This window comes from Patiria miniata, unplaced genomic scaffold (assembly GCF_015706575.1).
Source record: "Patiria miniata isolate m_02_andy unplaced genomic scaffold, ASM1570657v1 HiC_scaffold_9, whole genome shotgun sequence".
Taxonomy (NCBI): Eukaryota; Metazoa; Echinodermata; class Asteroidea; order Valvatida; family Asterinidae; genus Patiria; species Patiria miniata.
The window spans coordinates 20,785,876-20,797,997 of record NW_024037076.1 but is presented as its reverse complement, the minus strand read 5'-3'; the positions used below and the strand labels follow the sequence as shown (position 1 = coordinate 20,797,997).

Sequence of the window (12,122 nt, the reverse complement as noted above, 5' to 3'; positions counted from 1 at the left end):
AGGTAATCCCTAACAGTGAATAATTAGGACCATCTTTTAAGAGTACGCTGGCGTCATTATGGTCGTCCAAATTCCTTTGTAATCTGGGATTCAATCAAATTATTTGCTTTCCTATCATTCCATTTAAATTTGAGAATGTTTTGCTGGAAGAAAGAGATTAATTTTGTCTGTGTTAAAAAATTCCTGTATTAAAATTCATTGAGAGAAGGGAAACTAAATTGAGAATCAATTTGTCAGCATCTAGATGGTAGGTTTGTGTTCAAAATGTCATTCGTGATTACTTGTGACACAAAACTACAGTGGTTGAAATATTTATTAGTTCAGAAATTATATGTGTTCTTTCTGTCAAGTAGAGAGTAAATTGATGATTCGTATTGGGTACTATAAGGTATTTCCTTCAAATCCATTCGTACTTTTGTCATAGTATGTTCCGTTTCTAAGGATTAGGACATTTACAAATAGGTACAGTGAAATACCTTACTGTGGTAATTGTGTACACGATGAAAATTACAACGTTCACATAATTAGCATTTTCTCAGCAACCCAGAGTGCTTTTTTATGATTTTTTCAGTATTTAAAAGAAAACGCTCTCAGCTTTAATCTGATATCCAAAAAGAACAATCTACTTATCCCTTTTTAAGGCAAATGTTTTAGGGTTGCATTTTTGGGTCACCCTGTAGGTCTATATTACCCGCAACCGGTCCCTGCATTCGAAGTATGAATCTTTCATTTGGTCATAATTCTTTCTTTACGCAAATAAGCCTTAGTAGAATCTTACTTACAGTATGAAGCCTACTTCAAATGGCGATACAGAGGTCACCTGAGCTACAGAAAGTCATGTGATCATGCAGTACGTAAATTATAGCAGTTGCCATCCACACGGACTTTTCAGTGCTGCAGCATGATATTCCAATCAAACCAGTGATTTTTGCGGTTTTTGAGATATCATCTTACATTGAAAATAAAACTTTTTAGTTTTGCCGACGCCCATGGCTACGGCGGCGCGCGCGCAGACCAAAAACCGGAGACTAAAATTTGTTTTGGCTTCAGCTTCGTCCGTCAACATTGTTGGGCTCCATCGTTAATCCAATTTCAAAATCTGCTTCAGTTGCTTTCATTTTGAGTGAAGTGTAATTCCTAATTATTTTTTTTAAATGATCGTAGTTTTGACAAATAAAAAAAATAAATTCGGTTTTTTTTTGTCATTCATGTTAGCGGCACATTTTAGTACATGTATATTCATTCATTGCATGGCTACAACTCTTTCATTTTCATGTCCAATTTAACATGTTCCTAGTAATGGACTGAACATTGTAGAGTTGAACTGCATTATGTCATTATTGCTTATGCATGCTTGATTTAGTTTACTTGTACATTGAAAACATTCATAATGTTAGATTACTCTATTTGAATGAAGAAAAGCAGAGTACATCAGATTTGAAAGTACCTAAAAAAAATTATTTAAATATGTGAATAGAGTCAAACGGATTCAATACATTTCAATCCGTAACGTTTCAGCTTGCCACAAACGAAATTGAATGACAGGAGCATTAAAACAAAAGATCAAATAAAAAGAAAAGAAAAAAAAAGAAAAAAATTGTTTCTATAGACCATGTGCACTGTGACGTCATACCGACGGCAACCGCCGGGCAACTCAAACATTTAAGCATCTTTAGCATGTTAATTGGCCCACATTAAATAATATTTTTCAACACCTTCAAACCATTTTAAGCCAAAATAGTACATTTCTAAAAATGTTTGCAGACTTGTTTTAATCGAAATGTGCGTGATAACCACCCAAATGGAGGTGATTGCACATTATCGAGCAGAAGCGTGAGAAGCAGAAGAAAAAGAAAGCGATTCCATGACAATAACACTAGAGTTCGAGTAATCTTGCGGTGACTTTAGTACTCTTTCACCGCGTGCATGTTCACTTTCTTCACTCAACTGTTACAGACATGATGACACCAAACAGTAAGGGTTTTCTCGATTGCTTTTAACACTTGTTTTATACAAATTAGATGGAATTATACCTAAATTTCGTCCAACGATATCTGTTGGCTTATCTTTTCATTTCGTTTTCAAATGTCTATCGGTCTCATTTTAAGTGCAGAGTCTCATTATAAGTGCAGTGTAATTCGCGCATGCATGATTCTATTTGTCCAAACTCGTCACAAGAGGAGATTGGTGCTGTGATGAAAAAGCAAATACGCTTTTGTATTCATTTATTATGCTTTGGTCATTCTGTTTCGTTATTAAACGAAGGTGAAACGTCACGGTCAGGAATAGTTCCAATCATTTTTACTTTGTAGAATGATTAATACTGTAATTTATGTTAGTTCGAAGGGTGATTTTAAATTTGTCCTCAACATTTAGCAAGAAATCAATGTTTAGTGAATTTTGTTTGGAAATCTATAAATATGACGTTATTTATTTGCACTGGGGCCACAACAATTAAGAGGGCGATTAACTACTGTATTTGTTGCCAGCCCAGAAATAACCAAATATGAAGGAATTAATTGAACAAAATTGTGATTCAAGTTGCCAAATTTGAGAGTTGTAATCTGAAAAGTTGCTTTTTATTTTCATTTAATTTAGCCAGTGTGTAGCAAACGAAAACAAGTATTGATATTTGATTGAAGTGAGTTTTGAATTGTGGTAGTCACGTTTGAATTTTATATCAAATTATTTATATCCGATTGAATTGAATTCTGAATTGAACTTTGGATTGAAACTAAAACCAAGAGTCACGGTTGAATTATATTCTAAAGTTTGATTGAATTTTGGATTGTGTTGTTGTACACTTACAGATATTTGTGAATTTTCTAATTGAGCTTGATAAATGGAATTTGTGGACTAAAGTGCATGTGTAGAATGTGAAACTTATAAAAAGGATTGATTATGAGAAGTTTGATCCAAGACTCCGGATCTTTGTAAGCATTGTAAATAATCTGACTTGGTGAATATAATTAATTGGTTAATTATGTCCCCGTTAATCGTTGTCAGTTCTTTCAGTCCTGTACTTTTTTTTATTTTTGACAGGGATCATCACTTTAAAATGTGAGATTTATAGATAGTGGTGACACTCACCTCTGTACAGTGGCGTAGCCACCGGGGGGGGGGGGGGGGCGTGGGGGGGGCGACCGCCCCCCACCCATGAAACCTTGTCGCCCCCCCCCCCCCCCCCCCCAGTCCCCCCCCCCCCCATTCCCCCCCCCCCCATTCCCCCCCCCCCCCCCCCCCCTGAGATTTTGAGTTTCTAAAAAACTTATCATTGATCTAAATCTAAATAGTCGCGAATGATCCACATGATAACCACTGAGAAACGACCCTTCGACCGGCGACCGCGGACCAGTAAGCTGACAACCGGCGTGACATAGCGCATAATGATAATCTAAAATGCGTATTAACACCCACTGCACTGCTCGCTCTCACCACGGAACACGTATTATAGACAGGAGGTCTGTGGGTCACACAGTTTCAGTCAGCAATATCACGCGAATCGGCCACGCACACACTTTTTCCTCCATTCATATAAGCTAAATAATAATAATAGACCAATTTAAATTCTTTGAAATCAGTGGCGTAGCCAAGGGGGGGGGGGGCGTGGGGGGGGGGGGCGACAACCCCATGAAACCTTGCCGCCCCCGGTCGCCCCCCCCCGCCCCCCCCCCCTGAGATTTTGAGTTTCTAAAAAAAATATCATTGATCTACATGACGCCATCGGCGTCAATCCTGGGGGGACAGGGGGACTGGTCCCCCCCCCCCCACTTTTTGAAGGGTGGGGAATACAATATCAAATGTCCCCCCCCCCCCAGATTTTTGAACTCGGGTCTCATTTACAGGGCCCTATTATGTACTACAATGTATCTTTTACTTTAATATTGGTTAAAGTGGTCAGAAATTGCCTCAGATAGCACCACAGAGCATTTAGAATCCAAAATTTTTCGGGGCCCTTAGCGGGCCCCGAACCCCACGCCTATAGCTCAGAATTCTGGTAGCTGATTCAATGACTCCAACCTCGAAAACAATGTTCAAAAAAATTTCTTATGCCTTTAGCTGAGAAAACCTCGAAAATTATGTTTAAATTATTATCTTTTGTGCTAAGATAATTATTGGTTAAAGTGGTAAGAAATTGCCTCAGATCACACCACAGAGCATCGAGAATCCATTTTTTTCGGGGCCCTTAAGCGGGCCCCGAACCCCACGCCTATAGCTCAAAATACCGATAGCTGATTCACTGACTCCAACCTCGAAAACGATGTTCAAATAATTATCTTTTGCTAAGAAAATATTAGTTAAAACATGGAGGAAAGTGGTATTAAGAAATTGCTTCAGATCACACCACAGAACATCTAGAATCCAATTTGTTTGGGGCCCTTAAGCGGGCCCCGAACCCCCACGCCGTAAGGGCTTCGCGCTTCGCGCTCGCATCAGTTCTGATCAAGGTATGTCCTCCCCCCCCCCCACTTTTGAGAAGCGATTGACGCCCCTACATGACGCCCCCCATGAAATGTTCCAGCCCCCTCAGCGCCCCCCCCCCCCCCCCACTGAAAAATTCCTGGCTACGCCACTGCCTCTGTATCAGAACTGATGTTCGTACCAATTTTGAAGTTCATGCATTGTTCCGTTTGAAAGAAAAGCCGCGGGGAATTATTGTCCAGAAGAAAAAAACAGAACATGAATTAACACGATCAGAACGAAGACAAAACCAAAGGGTGATTGGGGTTCGCCCCATCAACTAATTACACACATCACATTGGCCTCAATTTGTGGTAATTCATGATACTGAGGCAAAACAAAGGCGAATATTAATCCGACGTCTTCCAACCTTATAGGCGCATAAAACCATTTCTTGAAGCACGCCGAATTGTGAAATAAACCTCAGAGACTTATTATGGACTTCAAAAAGTCCCCCTCAACGGTGACAAAAACAAAGTTAAGAAATAGGGAGACGTAGGCATATACACAGATCAGAATAAGTTGTCAATGACGTGGGTACGAGCTCATGTTGTCTGTAGCCCTCTCGCGGTTCATAAAGCCTAGGACGGGCGCCCTCTTGCGTCAAGTCAGTTCCCCAACCAGGCCCATGATGAGGAGAAATAACTTTTGTATTTATATCATTACATAATTTCTTCAACAAAAAAATGGAAGAAGTAGGCCATATGCTGATCACTAAAAAAATATTTGAATTTATAGTGGGGCCGAAGGAGTTAACGACATGATACCTGAGGGCGCGATATAGGCCTACTTTGCCTTACCAGATTTTATGTTCGCTCGTGACCTCGAAAACCTATTTTTATCAGCACTACTTCTGACAGTTACTATATGATTGTGTGTTAATCTTTGTGTTCTTAACGTTGTTTTAAAATGTTACCATTTCGTGATAAAAAATGTTTTCGAGCCAAAAAGGGTGAATTCCCTCGAAAGTGGTCCTTTCAGATAAGTCCTTCGGAACTATTAAGTACTTCGTTCCAAAGTCAAGTCGTAAGCATATTATTATTACACTTGAATTGCAAATTGAATAAGGGCAAGAATATCAATCATTGATCAGGTGACTGGTAATATAAAAGAGGCTGGGCCGCACCTCGTCTCGGCAGACAGACACACAAGCACGTATGGTTTTTCTACAAGGGACTCATCAGTACACAGCAAATTTAAAGCAACATGGAGCAGACTCTATGGCTTCGCATCTTTAACACCATCATTGGTATTGTCGGCATCTTGGGCAACGGCCTTGTCTGCGTTGTCATCGGTAGAGTCTCATCGATGCAGACTCGCACCAACGCCTTCATCTTCCACCAAGCTGTGGTGGATCTTCTTGGTTCATTTATGACTCTTCTACAGAGCGAGGTCCCGTTACCCGACCCCGTGTCCAATGACGCTCTCGGGTGGGTAGTGTGCCGCGTCTTGTACTCCAGATTTGCACTTTTCCTCCTTTATGTGATATCAACGTACAACCTGTTGTCGTTGACTATGGAGCGGTACTTCGCCATCGTTCACCCGTTCAAGTACCAAGCAGCCTTCGCCAAGCGCCCAAGACTGAAAGTTGGCGTGGTCATTGCGGCGTGTTGGATCATTGGAACAGTTCTTAACTCTTACGTCCTTACCATCTTTAACGTACAGGAAGGCAAGTGCGTCTCGAGTGTCGCGAATCGGTCCAAAGTCATTGGGAGCCTGTCGATTATTCTGCAGTACATCGTGCCGGTGGCAGTGATGCTATTTGCGTACATTCGCATCAGCGTGGAACTCAAACGAGGAGCGGCCCGGGTAGGACCGGCACCTGCCAACGTAGGTCCAGCTGCCGGAGCATCCACCGCGGATGGCGACGCCCATCAAGCAGATATGATGGAGTCCCTACTCCGAGCTAGACGTAATACCTTCAAGATGCTCTTGATCGTCTTCATCACCTTCCTGGTGTGCTGGACACCAAACCAGATAATCTATTTCTTGTTCAATCTGGGCTGGAATCTCGGCTTCGACGAGTGGTACTACGTGCTCTCTGTAGTGATGGTGGCTGCCAATAGCTGCGTCAATCCGGCCATCTACGCCTTCAAGTATCGTCAATTCCGCAAAGGGCTACGCCAAGTATTTTGTAGACGACTCATGCGCCTTGAAGAAGCTTCCAATTCTAGATCATTCCGAAATTGACATGTCAAAACAAGGTCCAATTCAAGTTCCAAAAATAAAAAAAAATGTTTATATTACATGTATCTTGTCAACATTAGTGGGGAAATATGGCGGTTCAAGACCAGTACACAATTGTTCTCCTTTCCCCTATCTCCACCTTTTTAATTTTTTATGTTGTGAAATTTCTATCCACCGTGTCTTTATCAAGGCCCACCATTTTCTCTCTTTCCTACGGTCTGGCATCGGAAAAAAAATCACACAGTACAGTAGAATAAGCAAGGACAGGGATACATTTTTATAAAGTCTGCAAGCGTTTTATCGACATGCTGATCGACGTCTGCGGACATAACGGCGATACTTGGTTGTTGCAGTACAAGGTGAATCACGCAAACTATCGTCAGCTCTACGACTACCTCAAGAGACACGTGTTGCCACTCAAAAAAAAAACACAGCCTTGGTCACAATCTGTAAGCAATGATTTCGTTGTGGGAGGACCTGAGAGAGCTATTTAAAACCCAGAAAATAGATAAAAAAGTGCGCCGAAATCTTATTTCGAAAAATGGAATTGCTGATGCCGACATTCGAACAATTTGAGGCAAGCGATTTAGGCTCCGAGTACGAGAACGACGACTAGCCCTCATCGAGTGCAAAATCGAGGGAGCGTGTATCTATTTTTTGCCGAGAGACAACGGGTCGAGCTTCAGGGAAAGAGGGAGAGGGAACGACCGCGGTTTTTTGTTATTGAGATGTTGATGCCGTAAGTTTTTCGATAACAGCTTATTTTTTTCTTGAGACAATATTTTTACACCCGACTTTCAATAGTCTGGTTCCCAGACCAAAAGATTCTGACTATTTGTGATGAATCTTAGGTCAGGTAGCCACTAGCATCTATACAAAGTATATATACGGCACCTGACTAAAACGGGAGAAATACCTCCTTTTTCCGAAAATGTCCATAGTTTGCCGAATTAATTTCATCGACAATCTTGGATAGCGCCCGGGTATTTCCGAGTATATAATACGTTTTATTTACATGCCTTGCTTCTTAAAAATTTTAAAAAATTAGTTTATAATTAAAATTCATTACTTGCATTTAGAAAACTTGAAATTCAATGACGATTTTGTGCATCAAGAATGCACTCGGATCGTACGAGGGGCGAGCTTTGCTGCGTCATGTACTATTTTAGTCTGGTTCCCAGACCTGACAATTATTCCCGACGCTCACGTCGAAATTGTAGGTCAGGCAGCCTCCGTGGCTAAAAATAAACATGACGACATTGATGGCCCTTTTTCAAAGCTCGGCTTCGTTTCCGCTTTCGCTTTATCACTTTTAGCTTTTAATGTTCTGATCAAATTTTTAATTAAATCACTTGCTTCGTAATATCATACAGTTATGATAATACAGTTTGATGTTTCTGTAAGATAACATTGACTAATGTTGATCTAGAATCTTCAAAATTAGGCACCCAAATAGCACTGTTAGTAGGCGGAGCCGAATGAAGACCGAGTTTTGGAAAATCTCGGTAACGGTCGTCAAATTCAAAATTGTACATGATGCAGCAAAAAGTTCGCCCATACGATCCCAGTATATTTGGTGCACAAAATCGTCGTTGAATTTAAAATTTTCTAAATGAAAGCAATGAATATTAATTATCAACTCATTTAAAAAAACAAAAATAAATAAGCAATTAGCAGTTAATTAAACCTATATTATACTCGGAAATACTCGGGCGCTATCCGAATGCCGACGAAACGAATTCGGCAAACTTCGGAAATGTTCGGGAAAAGGAGGAATTCCTCCTGTTTTAGTCACGTGACGTAAATTGTAAAACAATGTATTACCGGAGGCTACCTGACCTAAGATTCATCAGGAATAGTCAGAATCTTTTGGTCTGGGAACTAGACTAGTACTATTTTAAATTTGACGACCGTTACCGGGATTTTCCAAAACTCGGCGTGGTCTCCATTTTGGCTTCGCCTGCTTAGATGATATTTTGGGTCCCTAACTTTTGAGATTACAGGCCAACACTAATCAATATTTTCTCAGAAATATCAAACTGTATGACATATGAAACAGGTATACTGTTTTTGAAAAATATGATCGGAACATTAAAAGTTATGTCATAAAGCGAATTCGGAAACAAAGCCGAGCTTTGAAAAAGGGCCGTCAATGTCGTCATGTTTATTTTTAGCCACGGAGGCTGTCTGACCTACAATTTAGACGTCTGGGTGTCGGGGCAAATTGTCAGGTCTGGGAAGCAGACTAGTTTTTCAACCCCTTTTTATTAAAGTTTTAGATTTTTTTATGAAATTGTTAATTTAACGTAAAAATATAATGTGTTTACCTTGATTATCGATGCCGTTACCGTTTTTTTAACGGGAGTTCGTTAATTGTACTGCTAATTAAGTTTCTTGGTGTTGTCTTGTATCTGGCGTAAAATAAAATCCTCGGGACCGTTGTTGTGAAGCATATTGTTATTATATGGGCACAGTATCTAGAACTGTATGTTTTCCGTTAGAAAATTTGTTGTAGAAGAAAATGATCGCAATGTACATAGACGGCGTCGTAATAGTCAGGTGGCATATGGTCGGAATCGTGACCGACTGGTCCAAAGCACCAAACTTGGCAGATAGATTGTTATGGCCCCAGATAAGATATTTAGAAGCCTTGGCTTCTTATAGCCCTAGATAAGATATTTAGAAGGGGTGACACCTGAAATTCTTTTGGGAAGGGTGCCTAATTTGCATAAATCGTTAATAACTGCCGTGTAATATATTTATTCCCATATTGGGGTATATTGTCATTTTTACATTTTTTGAAAAGTATATTTTGGGGATTCTACTTACATATCCTTACTTAAATAACATTTTCTAAAGCAATAAGAGACTTGATGATTATGAGGACATAATAAATATTATACCCTAAAGTTGTGCGAATTCCTTTTTCCTCAGATATCAAGTAGTCTTGCCAAACCTCAGTATTGATGAGCTTCCAATTCACAAAGTTAATACTGGCACAGTTACCCTAACAAAAATGGGAAAATCATGTAAAAAATTATAACATCTTGATATTTAGCCCACCCCCCTCCCCCCCCCCCCCCCAAAAAAAAAGGGGGGGGAATGAAGTGTCCGTAAAAACTTAGACGAAGGGTTGCCTAACGTGGGGGAAATCCCCCAAAATAAGAGATTATTGTTGTTTACAATAATTTTAAGAATTTCCTTGAACTTGTTCAAGTCTCCCACGTTGGGCAACCCTTCACCTACATTTTAGCCAAATTTACGGACACCTCGTTTTTTGTCCGTTTTTGTTTTCTGGGCTAAATGTCACAATGTAATCATTGTTCACATGATTTTCCAAATAGTTTTAATAGGGTAACTGTGCCAGTAAGCAACTTGGTGAATTTGAAGCTCATCAATGCTAAGGTTCGGCAAGACTACTTGATGATATCTGGAGACAAGCTAAATGCGCACAACTTCAGGGTATAATAATAGCCATTTTGGATCGTTACTAAGTCCTCATAATTATCCAGTCACTTAAATGTTTTAGAAAATGTTATTGAAGAAAGGATGTGTAAGTAGAATCACCAAAAAAAACTTTTCAAAAAATAAAAACATAAAAAATATACCCAAACATGGGAACAAATAGATTACATGGTAGGTATTTACTATTTATGCAAATTAGGCACCCTTCCCAAAAGAATTTCAGGTGTCACCCCTTCTAAATATGTTATCTAGGGCTGTAAGCTATCTGCCCAGTCTTGGTGCTTTGGACCAGTCGGTCACGATCTTGTCAAACATTGGGTCTAAGCCACCTGACTATAAGGATTGATATTGAATACACAAATACACTCCCCACTGTATTCTAGCCAACCTTGTTTCACCCAAATAGGTCGGCAATGGTTTGGGTATAGTTTCGAGCGATAGCATGGGACTTTGATAAGTAATTCTAATCTGTGAGAGTGGTCATGTCAGTCCGTGGCTCTCCAGCTTAAGTTATCAAATAAATTCACAAACCAACCGAAATTATATTCCCCGGAATCGACAATAATTTCTCCGTCAGCAATGTACACCAAATTACCGGCCTCTGGTGACGACTAAAAAGCTGCTCGTTTTTCTTAATAGATGAACTCCAATTGTTCTACGTTTTATGCACAGATCGCCGCGCCTGTTATCTATGGGTTCCGTTAGCTGAAACTATGCTCGCTATTTTTCATGTCAAATGTGTGAGATGCTAAACCTTTCATTGTATTTAATATAACAAACATTTTTTTTATTATTAATAAAAATGGACTTGAGTCAACTCGATATAGTCAATGCGGTCTATAACGGTCCGTTTACCGCGAGTTTCCCCGATTTTTGTTTTTTTTTGTTTTTTTTGCGATTATCGGTTACCCTACAACGGTTAAAACGACGAAATCGTAAACAGATACAATTCCGACCCGATGACGTTTTATCAAAACCAACTCAATTTTGCAGTGTGGTGCAGTACCACCGCTTGCGGTCTAAGTCTTGATTCTATTAATTCGAACGATCAAATCACATCTTGCGTTTACAAGTTTCAAGTTTATTACACGATAAGCAAAATATCAGAGTACCTCAAGACTTGTCCCATACCGGGCAATAATATATACTATATGCTCTCGATATTTTAATTTCCCCCTCAGGGGAAACTTATTTATTTAGAAGAAACGTTTCTCTTGCGTTTTACAATAAGTATAAACAAATAAAAAATTAATCATTACATAAAAGAGAACATGGGTCCCATTTCGCATTAAATTTAGCAAGATTACCATTTTGTAGTAAATATGAATTTTTCTAATACATAGCATCGTTTCAGCTCATTCTTAAATACTAAAAAACCGGTTTTCTATCATTCATCTTCATTTTGTAAATATGGTAACGGCGTAGGAGAAGACTTAAGTTAAGGGCGCTCCAGTTTTTGCTAAGTGCGCCAAATAAAATCATCTCGTAATCTACAGGCACATTAATATTCAAAGTCTTCTTAATCCAATCACTAATTTGGGTCCAGAACAATAAAGAAATCTCACAAGTGCAAAATAAGTGAATCAGAGTTTCCTTTTCTACATGACAGAAGGAACACAAGTCGTTCTCCCCTTTACCAATCTTTACCAAATAAGAATTGACGCCCAGGATTCTATTAACTAATCTGTGTTGAAACCGCCGTAATTTTGTATCACAAGTCATCGTAAAGGGCATACTGCAGAAAACCGACCATTTAGTTGCAGGGAAATTGATACTCAATTTGGTTTCCCATTTATCATTGAACTTACTTGCAACCTTTTTCACTGAAGTAAAATTATGATAGATACGGGTAGAACCTTTTTTATCTAGCAAGAGTGTCTCAAAATTAAATGGGATAAAAGGAAAGCAAATATTTGACTTAACCTCTTTAAGTAATTACGAAAAGAATTGTTGACGGCCTTGACGACACCACCATACTCTAGAAAGTTAGTCCTAATACTGAATTTTAA

At 39.4% G+C, this 12,122-nt stretch overlaps 1 protein-coding gene across 1 annotated transcript; it reads left to right on the top strand.

Moving 5' to 3' along the window:
• The first annotated feature begins 5,667 nt into the window (after positions 1-5,667).
• LOC119720957 (somatostatin receptor type 5-like) lies at positions 5,668-6,651 on the top strand. The gene has a single exon (XM_038190824.1). The coding sequence runs from the start codon at positions 5,668-5,670 to the stop codon at positions 6,649-6,651; it is 984 nt and encodes a 327-aa protein (XP_038046752.1).
• The last annotated feature ends 5,471 nt before the right edge of the window (positions 6,652-12,122 follow it).